Source organism: Equus caballus, chromosome 12 (genome assembly GCF_041296265.1).
Source record: "Equus caballus isolate H_3958 breed thoroughbred chromosome 12, TB-T2T, whole genome shotgun sequence".
NCBI classification, from domain to species: Eukaryota; Metazoa; Chordata; class Mammalia; order Perissodactyla; family Equidae; genus Equus; species Equus caballus.
Window position 1 is genome coordinate 35,098,415 of NC_091695.1, and position 15,772 is coordinate 35,114,186.

Here is a 15,772-nt window from a genome sequence, read left to right on the forward strand (position 1 = left end):
TATTTCTATTTAAATATAAAAAGTGCTTAACAACCAAAAATAAATAAAGGACATTTTAAAAATTGTAGAGGGAAGAACCATGCATGACTTCCTAGGTCTTGTCATTTATCTACATATAATATCTATCAGAACCTCTGTTGTCCAAACATCAGATTTTATCTACCTGAGCCTAGTTATGTAAACAAGCCTTTTAAATGCAGTTCAATGCTGATGACACTGCCTCAGACAGATCACTTGGTGGTGGCAGCTAAACATAATGGCACCAGGAACCCAGAAGCCAGGTTGTCACATCTTCTCTCTACTTAGCTATTCTTGCGACATACAAAATGTTATTTACATATTCTTATCCCTCTTTTCCTTATAGGGAAAATAACACCTGCACAAATATTGTTCTTACTGAAGTAAATGTGTGGTCCTCTTTATCACCCTCTGGAAGGCCTCTTTGATCTCCTTGTTCCTCAGACTATAGATAAGAGGGTTTAACATGGGGATAAAGATAACATAGAACACTGACAGCACCTTGTTCTGCTTCTTGGAGTGAGTAGAACTAGGATGCATGTACACCGAGAGGCCTGTGCCATAGAAGATTGTTACTACTAACAGGTGAGAGGCACAGGTATTGAAGGCCTTGGCACTACCTTTGATAGAGGATATTTTCAGGATGGAAGCTGCAATGAAACCATAGGATAAGAGTATAACAAGGAAAGAACCAAATCCAACAAAAAAAGTTATGAGAAAAAGAATCATTTGACTGATGAAGGGATTGGAACAAGACAAGGATATGATGTGGGTTATGTCACAGAAGAAATTTGGAATGATATTGGGCCCACAGTAGTAGAGATGAAAGCAAGGGATTATTTCAGCTAAGCTACTAAGGAAACCACTCCCATAGGCCCCAGCAATCATCTTCTGACAGAGGCCAGGAGCCATGATGGCTGAGTACTGCAGAGGCCTACCAATAGCAACATATCTGTCAAAGGCCATGGCAGCCAAGAGACAGCATTCTGTCAGACACATCCAGCACCCAACAAAATACTGGGTGGCACAAGCAATGAATGAAATCATTTTTTCTTCTTTTAAGAAGTCTGAAAGCATCCTTGGGCTGGTGGAAGAAGAATAGCAGATGTCTATAAATGACAGGAAACTGAGAAAAAAGTACATAGGTGTGCGCAGGTGGGAGTCCATCCTGATTAGGATGATAAGACCCATGTTCCAGATGAGAGTCACAAGGTAGATCCCTAGGAAGATTGGAAAGAGGATAGGCTGCACACCTTTTTCATCTGAGAGTCCCAGGAGAGCAAACATGTCCACAGAGGTACGATTTCTATCCCCTTCCATGGACCTGCTCGGTGACAGCTGCTGAGAAAACGATGAGAGAAGGAAATGGTTTTATTCTCAAAAAACACAAAGAAATACTCTTCATTTCTTTCCAGTCATGCAGCTGACTAGATATACATCTTAAATCATCAATGTTGGGTTAATCTTTTTGTTCCATGTATAATCACCAAACTTAACTGAAAAATTTTCTTTCATAAGTACAGTCATTCTCTTTGGGGCAAAAGACAGTAATGAACATCATTGGTACATTATCTCCTAAAATGTCTTAATTTCATGTTTTATCATTTCAGATTTTACAAATATATGAGAAGTAGAAATAGCTTAAATTAGGAAAATACTGTCCTCCCTCTATATGGTAAAACAGAATGATTCTGATCAGTCATGCCTGTGAAATTAATTCAGTGCTTGAAAAAGCCCCTGAATCATGCTGGACCCCATAGTCACTTGAGGATAGTAAAATAGATACTCTTTAAAATCCCTTTGGGAACTAATATTCAATTAATCTGCAGTCAGAAAGGGTAGACAATTCTATAACTGCATTTCTGGTTTCATAGAGCCTGGAGAGAAATAAGAATAATGCAATGGGATGGTAGGAAGAGTCACGCACCAAGAAATAGCTTGGAGCTCGACGTGACTTAAACTTAATGGCTCTATGAAGTCTCCTAAGAAGTTAGACAAGACCAGGTTGTAAAAGCCTAGTCATTATATGCCCATCCTTGCCAGTGCAGATTTTTATTACCTCAGATCAGAGATACTTATGAGTTAAACTGTCTAGAGCAATGATTCTGGATCATCTTTGAGTCAGTGATACTTTAAAAATCTGTTGGAAACTCTGGAACCTTTACACAGCAAATTACAACCACTTAACACCTTGCATATGGTTTTGTTGGATTCTCAATCATCCTGGATTTTATTATTGATTCCTAGGTTCGAGTCTTCTCCTATGAAGTAGAGTAACTTGAACTCATGTAAGGGTTAGAACGCTTAGGCAATGGGCATGGGGACTAAGAAACAGAGGCAGGATTCTGGAAGTTCTTTCTCTTTTTCTCTTTGGAGCCAGTTCAAGGAAGGCAAGAACTAAGTCTTCAGGCCAAATGGTAAATAAGCAAAACAATATTTTTGCACTAGGCTCTGTATGCCCTCTTCAAGATGAAATAGCTGTCTTCTCTCTAGATGGTCGTTAGGACATGCCCCAATGCAAACACATTTTTTATTCAGATGAACTACACTAGAAATAAAATCATGGGGGCTGTGAAAGGTAGAAAATAGATGTTAAATGTGGCCTGGATTTTCCATATACAGGTAAAAGTAGAAGTCTTGGAGACCTCTCTGGAGAAAGGCTATGATATTAACGGAATAAGCTATGTGTATGAACTACAAATAAATACAGCATTAGCCATCCAGAATGTCTTCCTCCCTCCCAGCCATTTACCAGCCTCCTAGTTGCAAAAGTGAATGGAAAGACAAAATCACCATGGAAGCACAAGGTATAGCCTTAGAAACAATGTAAAACTGTTCATTTCCCAAAATCAGATCAATCATTGATTCTGGGGGCACCGTTTTGAGAAGAAATCTGAAGCAATGAAGACATTAATTAGAAAAGAAAGTCAAGATGTCTGCCATCAGTACAGAAGGAGAAATGGTAGCAGACAAGCTATGCATTTACCGTCTCAGACTTAGGTGTGATTCTGTCCACATGGAAACTGAACGGAAGGAGAATTTTGTGAGAACAGAGCAGAAAATTGCATTCTTCATCATCAACGTAACCAATAATCATGACAACCAAATTAATTTATTGAGCAGCTACAGCATGTACCGTTCTTCTCTTTCTACTCACAGACGTATTCACAGCTTCCTCTAATGTCCATTCATTCAACACGGTAACCATGACTCTCGTTTGCTATCTACTAAACACAGATACTCCTCTGAAAATTGCCTCTACATTTCTATTATATGTCTCTGGAACCCCAATTAGATGTACATCATTGGATCTACTTGCTCTGCCCCCTACATCACTGAAACATTCATTATTTGTATTGCTCTACTGTGTTCTGTTTAATTTTTACAAATCTCTCTTCCAGTAAATTCATTCCACCATAAGTTGTGCTGATTGGCTATTTAACTCACTCATTAATTTCAAATTTCAATCATATTTTTTTTCTCTTGAGATGTTCCATTTCGTTCTTCCCAAATGGTCAGTTTTGATAGTCTCTTATTGTTTCTTCATACTTTCCATAGCACCCTTTATTTAAATGTATTCAACATACTTATTGAAGTTATTATCTAATAATTTAAATACATATATTTGCAAATCTGATTCCATGGTTTAAGGATATTTCTGACTCTTACCAAAGGCGCCCTGTTTATTAGTAGGCTTAGTGAATTTTTTATCTTAAGTTCATATTTCTTTAAAATTTATCTGTAGGAATCATTGATGCTTGTGTTTAAAATTTGTTTCTTCAGAAATGGTTTATATCACTTCTGTCAGATTCCAGGGGTAAAATATCAACCAAGAATCCCTTTAAACAAAAATTGTGACTTGGCGTTTTTTTGACAACACAATAGTGATAATATTTAGGCTGCAATCTACATAATTAGATGGATGAGAGTAAAAATTATCAAGACAAGGGCTGATATCAGCATTACAGTGACTAAAGACGTCCCCCATTATTGTCCTGCTTTAGTAATAAAGAATTGGACATCCAACCATGAACAAAAAAGCCTGTGTGGAAGTTGTAGTAACCAGCACCAAATGCAAAGGGATCCAGGAGGAATCTCACCCACCTGTGCATCCAGTAATAAGCAGACAGACTTTGGTATGGGCTAGAGAGCCAGCAGGAGCCCACAAACCTGCCCCAAACCATCTTGGCCGTGGTCAGGTAAGCCTGGAGAGTGCACACTTGGGCAGACAACTGTGAATGAGAGAGATTTTGTGTAAGATAAGTCTTCTGGAGATGTGATTCCAGCACATTACTGAAGCAGAAAAAAGGTGTGAGTTTGGTCACAGTAAAGATAGGCAAAGGAGATTTCCCGGCACCACCACCTTCAAGGCAACACTGCAGAAGATGAACTACTCAGCAGTGGCAAACTGTCCTGCCAGAGGAAAGCAGCAGTGAGTTAGTGCCCAGGCTACTCCAGCAGGGCTGGACACAGCTGGAGAACCCGGTTCTCTCTAGAGGTATGTCGACTACAGGGGTGGATAGACCACGAGTGGAGGGAGAAGGGAGATCAGGTAAGAGGAAGATACTAATATCAAAGGGAATTAGAGGGGCACAGGAGCTCAGAATTTCAGCAGGAAGTCTACCCATGAGCCTCAAGGGGTACCTCAGCAAAGGATCTCCCCTCCAGATCCACTGGAACCCTCAACCACCCAGTGCTAAACCCATATCCCCCTCACTCTGCAACTAGCTCTTTGTGCACATTCCTGTGAGAGCAAATCTGGTAAATTGAGTCATCTCAAAAAAACAGATCTGTTTTGTGGACAAGGGAGAAACCACAAACATGAGCTGGAGTGCCACCTTCTGGAAAACAAAAAAAAGTTTCCAGTACCACCTAGTAAATGGCAACAACTAAAAACACAGTATCTTAAGAATTTGGCCACAAGAGGGAGGAAGAAGAGTGGAGCAGATGACCCCATACAAAGGCAGAGAAGACTGGAGACCCCTTACTTACACTACTCAGAAAACTTAACTTGAAATGAATTAAAGATTTAAACATCTAAAACCATAAAACACTTAGAAGAAGAAATATAGGAAAAGCTCCTTCACATCGATCTTGCAATGATTTTTTTTGGATTTGACACCAAAAGGACAAGCAACACAAGCGAAAATCACCAAGTGGGACTACATCAAAGTAAAAAGTTTCTACAAAGCAAAAGAAACAACCCAAAAACTGAAAGGCAACCTAGAGAATGGGAGAAAACAGCTGCAATCCATATATCAGATATGAGGTTATTATTTAACACATTTAGAGAACTTTTTCAACTCAGTAACAAATATCAAGCAACCTGATTAAAAAATAAGCAGTGGAACTAAATTGACATCTTTTCTAAAGAAGACGTTCAAAAGGAACATATAAAGATGCTCAATATCATTAATCATCATGGAAATACAAATCAAAACCATGATGAGATATCAACTCACACCTGTTAGAATGGCTATCATCAAGAAGACAAGAGTGAACAAGTGTAGGCAAGGATGTGGAGATAAGGGAACCATCACACATTGTTGTGGGAATGTAAATTGGTTCAGCCACTGTGGAATAAAATGTGGAGTTTTCTCAAAAAAATAGCAATAGAACTACCATATGATCCAGCAATTGCACTGCTGGGTTTATATAAATGAAATAAACAACAGGTATCCCATGTTTATTGCAGCATTATTCAGAAAAGCCAAGATATGCAAACACCCTAAGTGTCCGTCAATGCATGAATGGATAAAGAAGATGTTACACACACACACACACACACACACACACACACAATGTAATATTACTGATCCATGAGAAAGAAGGCAACCCTGCCATTTGCAGGAACATGGAAGGAACATAAAGGCATTATCCTAAGTGAGATCAGTCAGATAGAGTAAGAGAAAACTGTATGATATCACTTATGTGCGGATTTTAAAAGAGCTGAACTTGTAAAAACAGCAAATAGAATGGTGGTTACCAGATACTAGGGGTGGGGGAATTGGAGATACATTCTGTAAGGGTACAAACTTGTAACTACCAAATACATCCTAGAGATACAATGCACAGCCTAGTGATTATAGACAACAATATGCTGTCATAAACTTCACAGTTCCTAAGAGACTACATCTTTGTTCATTGAGGTAACATTGGCTTCTAACATATAATTTTCAGATGTACACCATTACATCTCAAAATCTGTATAAGCTAGACTCTTATTGTTCCCACCTCAAAAGAAGAAACGTACTTGTGTAATGTGGTAGAGGTGTTAGCTAGTGCTAGGATGGTAAGAATATTGCAATATCAAATGTAAGAAATCAATCTGTTCAACAATTTAAACTTACACAATGTTATAAGTCAATTTTATCTCAAAAAATAAATTTAAAAAAAAAGAACCAGGGAAGACGTTTTTACATTTTCTCTCTCTCTCAAACTAAAGCTGAGAAAGGTGAGCATATCACTGTCTCATTTTGTGTAGTTTTTTTCTAGTTTGCCCTTGAGAATATCACCCTTTGAGAGTCCCTATTTTAAGTGGCATTATGGAGAAGGAATGTTGTCTCTGGGCCATTCTCACACCTTGTCTTTTTCTCCTACCCTTCATACTTTGCTCATTAAAACTCAGGCCTGGGGATGCCAGCCATTAGTAGATCCCTCCTGGGAAAATACTGGTCTCAACCCACCACCCTGTGAGGTGTGTGCTTTTCTTTTCTTTTCTGTACCTTGATAAATTTATTAAGGTACTGATAAAGTACTGGCTTAGCCATGAAATAAAGTGTTTCAGATTGTATCTCGCATTATTGGTTTTCTTGAACATATCATCCACCATATTACCAGAAACACCTTTACAAATAATATTTCTATGAAAAGAATTGGTTAATCCAAATTATCACTTTTTTTCTAAAACCCCAAACTACTAGATTTGATTAATTTTTTCTTTGTTTCTAATATGATTGAATTTTCCTGAAAATCAAGGCATGATATATTTATTGAGTGTGTTCTGTGTTCCAGGTGCTATTCTGAATATACTTTTATGTTTTACCTTATTTTAATTTTCAACAAATTTATAAGACATTTATTATTCCAATTTTACAGTTGAGGACACCCTGGGTCAGAGCATTAAATAGCTCAAGGTCACACAACCCATGATGGGCAGAACTGGGATTCAAATTCAGGCAGTATAGCTCCAGAGCCACATCTTAAATATCTCCACTGAATTGCTCACCAAAATGTGTTAATTGTTACATTAATCTTATTTCTAAACAGCTATAGAGTACAGAGCAATATAGTTGGTGTTTGGATGATGTAAATGACTCAATAAGGAGCCTACGACCAGAAAGAGAGGTGAGAAAGCCCATAGAGACATAATACAAAACAAGATATGATGTATGGCGTGAGAAAGACAGAGATAAATTCTTGTGGGTGACCACCAGCTGGATGTCGGCAAGAAGTTTCAGAGTGGGAAAGACCCCTTAATATGCTTTGCAAGAAGTTCTCACAAAAGATCTCTAGAATGGCAGAGACCACTTAAGACACATTATTGTACAGGTGGACATAGTAATGACAATGTAATTGAAGATGCTGTCGATAACATGATCACCACATCTTTCCACATAGATTCTCTTTCAGGAAATGAACAGAAAGGCTGTAATGCTGACTGCTTGCCAAATAAGTGAGACAAATAGGAGGAGAATTTATCTTCTTTCAAGAGGAAGAAATAAGGAGAAATGAAGATGTTTTGCAATACATGCTGATGTAACTGAGGGAAAGGGAAATCGTAGCCTTTAGATGGTGACCGCTGCAAAGCTTTTGCCCACAGATGCCTGAGAGACAAAATTACCACAGCAAACTCTACTGTACACAGAGACTTTGTTAAATTTGTGATGCTGTTGTTAGTCCCAGAGCACCTTTTAATTGCCACCTTGTTTCCCTCAAGCACCCCAGATCCTATCATTTCTAATCAACCTTATTTTCAGTTGTCTCTTCCGTATCAAGGACTCCTAAGCTTTCTTCTCTTGTTTTGTATAAAGTTTATCTTGGGATAAAGTTTATCTTGGCTCTCTTCCTTCAGTATTTTTTGCATTATTCTTGGCATCAGATATTCCCCTATCCCCTGCTAACCTCCATTTGACCCTGCTTAGCAAATGGAAAAAAGAAGAAAAATGAAAGAGAACATGAAAAAGTTGCCCTTTTGGGTGCTGGGGTAGTGGTTAAGTATACATGCTCCAGTTTGGCAGGTTCACAGGTTCCAGTCATCAGCATGGACCTACACACCACTCATCAGGTCATGCTGTGGCAGTGTCCCATATACAAAGTAGAGGAAGATTGGCACAGATGTTAGCTCAGGGCCAATCTTCCTTACACACACACCAAAAGAGTGCCCCTTGACAAGCCTCTCTTCTTTAAGATATTTCATCAATCATCATTCCTAATAATTATTTACTTGCCGTTGGATAAATTCAACATATTTGAAAGGTAGGAAACAAAATCTGAAGAGCTTTGTTTATCAGGAACAGTGTGGACAGGATTATTCTCAGAAGACCAAGTATTACTTTTATGTTTTCACCTCCTCAAGACCCAACATGTTCATCAAAGATGCTTTGGATACACTCAATTTGGGAGTCTTCTGTAGACTGGTCAAATTTCACTTTTTAAATGGGACAAATCAGGTAGTATAAGCCCCTCAAAAATTACCCACAATTTTTCCTCTGGGTCTGTGTTTTCTGCTTTTAAACACTAATCAAAGGTCTCGGAGGTTTTCCAGCTCCTCATTTTATGCCAAAGTATATTGACACAGCCTATATATTTAGCTGATCCTTCCATAGATTTGCTTTTCAGGATACATCAGCTGCCATGGATAAGGACCCTTATAACTTAGACTTCAAGTACAATGATATTGAGCTATCTATAAATCTTTGAAATTCTTCCTGGGTCTTAGGCCTTCACATTCCCTAGAGCAGAGCTCCTAACGACTCACCCAAGAGTTCTATAAAGCTTTAGTCCCCTGTGTTCCAACTCTTTTTTCTTCGTGGTGTACCCAGGTATTCAGCAATAGCCAACAAATATTTCAACTTCCAGATTTTGAGATTATCCCACTCCATCAGTGCTCTGAGACGAACTCATGGTCTTTTGTTAGTAATGTTTGGCTCACTCAGCCTGCCTTAAAAATGATCCAGCTGTGGGAGAAGAGGAGCTTAAAAGCTTATGAGCCTTCTCTCATAAATAAGAAAGGTCTTCAGAGCACAACTCCCCACAAAGAGGGAACAATTAAAATAGTGCAAGAGGTGAATAACTTCTCTCCTGGGTGATGGAAGGGAGACTAACTCTGTTAATTGGTCCCTTGTTTGGGGTGTTCATCTTTTGAGACACTTTTACATCAACAACCCTACATTCAGCCTGGAAAAATCATGGGGCCGATTTAACAAACAATTTCAACCTTTTTCTCTATAAAATAAATTATGTCACCAAAGCAGAGGAATAATCATCATGACCTCTGTCTGGGAAACACACCAGGAAGTAGTGAGCATTCAACAATGCTGAGTCAGACTCTTGACAGTAGAGGGAATCTTGACTCTCTAACTTCTTATTTTTGACTTTTTTTTTTTTTTTTGCTTTTATGTGGGACTCCATGGATTGTTCATATTTGGAAAGACTTTCCAGACATTTGGAGCAGGGAAGAAGAAACAGGAATAGATCTCTTCTTCTCTCTCATGGTTCCAGCTGCTTTGTTTCAAGGAAAAGATTAGTAGAGGAGGGAGAAAAAGAGAAGGATAAAATGATTGCATGAAGAAGGGCAGAGATGGGAATAAAAAGGGGGAAGACTGAGCAAGGTGTGTAATAAAATTTGAAAAGATAAATAATATTCAGAATTCTCAAAACACACACCAAGAAGGAATCCTTCCGCCTCCCTCCACCCCACTTTGATTTCTTCTCTCTCCAAATGTACAGGAGAAGCAATTCTTCATCTTTTTGGTGTTTTCTTAAAATTTACTTTACTGAGGTCACACTGTTTATAATGTTATATAAATTTCACGTGTACATCATTGCATTTCAACTTCTGTATAGGCTGCATCGAGTTTACCACCAGAAATCTAGCTCACTATACATATGTGCTCCTTCACCTCTTTTGCCCTTTCCTTCTGTTAACTACCAATCTGTTATATGCATCTATGTGTTTGTTTATGAGTAAGGTTATACAGTAATTTTCTTTCTCCATCTGACCTATTTTGCTTAGCATAATACCCTCAAGGTCGATCCTCGTTGTTGCAGGAAATGATTTCATCTTTTTATGGCTGAGTAGTATTTCATTGTATATATGTGTGCTACATCTTCTTTATCTTCTTATCCATTGAAAGAATCCATTCTTATATTGCATCCCAAGACACTAAGTCCTTGTCCTTTGGTCCATAAGGTCTGGTTTTCTTTCTCTAGACACTCCATGGAAAGGACATCTTAGAGAGAATAGAAGAGATCAGGCTATGGAGAAAGCTAAACAGTAAATTGCCATATATTAAAAAATGATGTCTGCTCATGCTTCTAAAACATCTTTATTATCTTCTTTTAGCCCCAACCAAAATTCCATTTAAATTTTTGACTTAGCAGTGTGGAACAACTTATGGATAATATTTTTGAAATATTATCTAGCTTTTTACCTAATATTTATGTCTCCACATCTCTGACCGTTCCCTTCTTTCAGGCAGGTAAGCTGTTAGGTTTTCAAGCCTCAGAGAAGGGATGTGATAGCTAAAAGAAGTTGAAGCAGAGGTGATGTGGCCAAAAACATGAGTGAGCCTTCAGAATGACTTACAGACAGCACAACTATCAACTAAGTTTAGAGATACCAAGAACAGAGGGGCCCTAACCAAAAGATGGATAGGGCCTGAGTTTGCAAGCAGAAACTTAAGAAACTGTCGTCATAGGGGTCCAGGTAGACAGCCACTGGACACTGAGGGCTTGAGCTCTACAGAATTTCCTGCGCCCTATTGAGGATGAGAACAACAGAACAATCCACATTTAAGCAAGATTGGCTATAAGAAGTCTACAGAGAACTTACCTGACACGTGCATTATTCATTTTAATTTTTGTTAAACACTTTCAGGAAATTTACTGTAGGTAAGTTCCTAACTTACAGTGCTGAAAAATAATTTTGACTTAGTAAGAACCAAAATATTAAGATTTGTATTAAATGCTAATGTTCATTCATTTGGCAAATATTGATTAAGTGCTTACAGTGTGCCAGACAATATTCACATACTGGAACACTGAGAGTCCCATTAATGTAAGTGACAGAAGCCAAGATAACTGAGAGTGTGGTGTGAAACAATCTTCCCTCTTTCTTCAGAATCAAAGATGAACAGTAGATAATGTAACCAAAAGTTTTTCTGAACTGATACTCCTCCTCATCCTACTCTGAACCCTGCTATCAACTCCTATTAGAGGCAAATTACCCTTTGAGGGTGGAGAAAAGATACTGTCAAACAGCTTTACGGAAACATGCTGAAGACATCCAAATGGCCAGCAGACACCTGAAAAGATGTTCAACATGACTAGTCATTTGGGAAATGCAAAGCAAAAGCAGGATCCCAGTCCTGAGATCTTGTCAAGATGGTGGTGTAAGCAGACTCTGAACTCATCTCCTCCCACAAACACAAACATGTTAAAACTATTTTTGGGAAAATCACCCTGGATAGAAAACTGAAAACTGGATAAAAAGAACCCTCACAACAAGGGACAGTCCTGAATAAGGCAGAAGAGCCAGAAATTCCTGATGGAGAGGAAAAGAGCCACCTTTGGGAGCAGCAGAGCTTCTTAGCTGGCCAGGCGGGAGACATCATAAGGTACACAGCCCTTGCTGGAGGAATGAGGTCTGGAGCAAGGCCAATACTGGAGCATCCTTCAGACTCAGCACAACTGAGATGAGCGTCTTACGGTCTGGCTTCGCTGGCTATTAACTGCAATGAAGATACCCCTAGAAAAGCTATCAGCTGAAAGCCGAAAAGACCCGGGTCTTAAAGGGCTTATGCACAAACTCGCTCATTGCAGCAACCTAAAATCACCAGAGAGAAGGCTGACAGTCCTTTGGTGAAACAAGACTCTAGTGTTGGACTCTTGGGGCATCTTGGTGAGAGGAGGGACCTCACTGGAGACTGAGACATTGGTGGGGGCCATTGTTCTGACCTGGTCCAGGCATGCTGACACAGACCTTGGTGGGAGCCATTGAGGTTCTTCCCTTGGCCTGTTAGCCCAGGGGTCTGCCATGCCCACTAGCGTACAGATTTAATTCAGTTCAGCCAGGGCAGGTAGCCTGCCCTAGGGACTGGCCCCACCCCACAGCAAGCCCCCAGGCTACTTTTAAGCATTCACTGGGTGCCTGGATCCTCTACAGGCACGCAAGTGTGTCTACCTCTGTGCGGCAGGGCCTGTGTGAGGACCAGATGAACTGTGGGGGGCATTGGTGGAGAGGTGGGGACCTCTGCAGTGTGGCATTTGGGTACACTCCAGGGGGTTGGGAAATGTGCATGGACCAGGACTGTGTTGATGGTGTTTGTGGTCCTGTGAAGGGTGAGGCTTATCAGTGGCAGAAGACCTGTGTTTCACAAATAGCCATAAAAAGGATCAGCCCCACCTTCCAAGGTCTGAAACAATTGGGTGCTCCCATGCCTAGGGTCAGCCCCACTCAGCTGCACTCCTAAGAGAACTGACAACAGCTTTGCAGGCCTGAAGCCTATGGCAACTGTATGTCCCTGAGCCTAGCAACCAGCTACACTGGGTACCAACCCAATTAAGAGGAAAACTGCAATAGGAGTGTACTGATAGACTATGTAGCCAATGATGCTGAGGCTCCCCAAACCGGATTTACAAACAGCTGGCCAGGGAAGGAAAGACTAGACTCCCTGGGTACCTGCAGTAAGAGCAACTCTGCCACAGTAGAAAGACACAAGTAGCCCACAAAGGGGTTACTCCTGGATCATTTGGACTGCTGATGAGAGGGAAGCACAGTGCTGGGCTTCATAAGGCATCTCATATATAAGGCCACTTTTCCAAGATCAGGAGACATAGTGGACTCACCTAATACATAGAAATAAGCACAGAGAAAGAGGCATAATGAGGAGACAAAGGAACGCTTTCTGAGCAAGGGAACAGGACAAAACCCCAGAAAAAGGACTAAATGAAACAGAAACAAGTGACCTACTTGACAAAGAGTTCAAACAAAATCTCATAATGATGCTCACAGATGTTGGGAGAAGACTGGATGAACACAGTGAGCTCATCAGCAAAGAACTGGAAACTATAAAAAAGAACCAATCAGAAATGAAGAATACAATACTGGAAATGAAAAATTCACTAGAGGGACTCAGTAGCAGAATAGAGGATGCAGAAGAATGGATCAGAGAGCTAGGTGGAAGACTAGAGGAAATCACCCAAGCTAAACAGAAAAAAGAAAAAAGAATTAGACAGAATGAGAACAGTCTAAGGGAACTCTGGGACAATATCAAGCATGCCAACATTCGGATTATAGGTGTCCCAGAAGGAGAAGAGAGAGACAAAGGGGCAGAAATTTTATTTGAAGAAATAATAGAGGAAAATTTTCCTAACCTAAGGAAGGAAACAGACATCCAAGTACAGGAAGCACAGAGAGATCCAAACAAGAGAAGCCCAAAGAGGTCCACACCAAGACATATTATAATTAAAATGTCCAAAATTAAAGAGAAGATCCTAAAAGCAGCAAGAGAAAGGCCACAAGTGACATACAAAGGAAAGCCCATAAGGCTGTCAGGGGACTTCTCAGCCACAACCCTACAGGCAAGAAGAGAATGGCACAACGTATTTATAACGTGCTAGAAGGAAAAAACCTATAGCCAAGAATACTCTATCCATCAAGGTTTTCATTCAGAATGAAAGGAGAGATGAAGAGCTTCCCAGAAAAGCAAAAATTAAAAGAGTTTATCACCAAGAAACCAGTTCTAGAAGAAATGCTGAAGGGGCTTATTTAAGTGGGAAAGCGATGACCACAAATAGAGATACTCCTCTGAAAATTGCCTCTATATTTCTATTATACGCCTCTGGAACCCCAATTAGAATTAGGCATATGTTGAATCTTCTTGTTTTACCTTCTACACCACTGAAGCATTAATTATTTCTTTCTCTCTACTGTGTTCTGTTTAACTTTTACAGATCTCTCTCCCAGTAAATTCATTCTACCATGTTGTGCTAATTCGCTGTTTAACTCATCCATTAATTTCAAATTTCAATCATAATATTTTGTTTTCTCTCTTTAAGTTTCACTTGGTTTTTTGATCAAATGGTCAGCTTTGACAGTCTCTTATTGTTTCATCATATTTTCAATAGTATCCTTATTTAACATATTAAACATACTTACTGAAATTACTGCTATCTAATAATTTCAATACACGGTTTGTAAGTCTGATTTCATAGTTTAATGATATGGCTGACTCTTATTCAAAGTGCCCTCTTTATTTATGTGCTTAGGTTTTTTTTAATCTTAAGTTCATGTTTCTTTAAAATTTGTGGAAATCATTGATGCTTGTATTTAAAATTTGTTTCTTCAAGGTATTCTGTCAGATATCTTGTGGATAACACCAAACCAGAATCTCTTTTAAAAAAATATATGACTTGCTGTGTTTTGGTGTCACAATAGTGATAATATTTAGGCTGCATATCCACATAAGTAGATGGATGAGACTAAAACTTATAGGAGGAAGGAGTGACATCAGCATCATAATGCGAAAAGGCGTTCTCCTTTTTCTTCCACTTTCGTAACAATGAAGTGACATCCATGAACATAAGAGCCTTTGTGGGAGTTGCAGTATACAGCACTAACTTCCAAGGGACCCAGGAGGAATCTCACCCACCTGTGCATCCAGTAATAGGCAGACAGACTTTTGGTATGGGCTGCAGAACCAACAGGAGCTAAGTACTTGCCTCAATCTATCTCGGCCATGGTCAGGTAAAGCCTGGAGAGTGCTAACTAGAGCAGAAAATAGTGAATGAGACAGACTTTGTGGAAGCCCAGGTTCCTGAGAGTTGATTCCAGTGCACAACTGAAGCAGAAAAAAAGGTGTGATTTGGTTGCAGTGGAAACAGTGAAAGGAGCTTCCCCATTACCACCCATTTGAAGACAACACTGCACAGGTGGAACCACTCAGTAGTGGCTAACCCTCCTGTGAAGGAAAAAGAGCAGTGAGCAAGCTCCCAGCTACCGCAGCAGTGCTGGACTCAGTTGGGGAGCTCCTTTCTCTAAAGAGATATGTAGACTACTGAGGTGAATAGATTGCAAGTGGAGGGTGAAGGGAAATCAAGTAAAAGACAGACAGGAATATCAAGGGGAGTTAAAGGAGGACAGGGGCTCGGGATTTCACAGGAAGTCCACCTGTGAGGCTCTAGGAGTACCTCATCAGAGGATCTCCCCTCAAGATCCACAGGAAATCTCAACCTCCCAGTGCTAAACCCACACTTCTCCTCACTCTGCAATTGGCTCTTTGTGCACATTCCTGAGTGTAGCAGTGAGAGCAACTCCAGTAAACGGACTGCTCTCAGAAAAACAGGACCAGTCTGTGGACACGGGAGAAACCACAAACCACACTGGAATGTCACCTTCTGGAAAACAAAAAAGAGATTTCCAGTAGCCAGCCTGGTGAGAGGTAACAACTAGAGAAGAAACAGTAGCTTAAGAATTCAGCCAGAAGAGGGAGTAATAAGAGGGGAGCAGGTGGCTGAGTAGTATTCCATT

General features: G+C 39.9%; 1 protein-coding gene across 1 annotated transcript; it reads right to left on the bottom strand.

Annotated features, from left to right (window-relative positions):
* Positions 1-393: 393 nt before the first annotated feature.
* On the bottom strand, positions 394-3,115 carry LOC138916530 (olfactory receptor 5A1-like). The gene is made up of 2 exons (XM_070229158.1): positions 3,005-3,115; positions 394-1,359 (listed from the first exon to the last, which is right to left on the bottom strand). Exons 1-2 carry the CDS (start codon positions 3,113-3,115, stop codon positions 394-396), a joined length of 1,077 nt encoding a protein of 358 aa, XP_070085259.1.
* Between the last annotated feature and the right edge of the window lie 12,657 nt (positions 3,116-15,772).

Coding starts and splice junctions, on each gene's coding strand:
- LOC138916530 (XM_070229158.1), bottom strand. CDS start 3,115: ATGATTATTGGTTACGTTGATGATGAAGAATGCAATTTTCTGCTCTGT. Junction 1,360..3,004: donor TCACACCTAAGTCTGAGACG/GTAAATGCATAG, acceptor TCGTTTTCTCAG/CAGCTGTCACCGAGCAGGTC.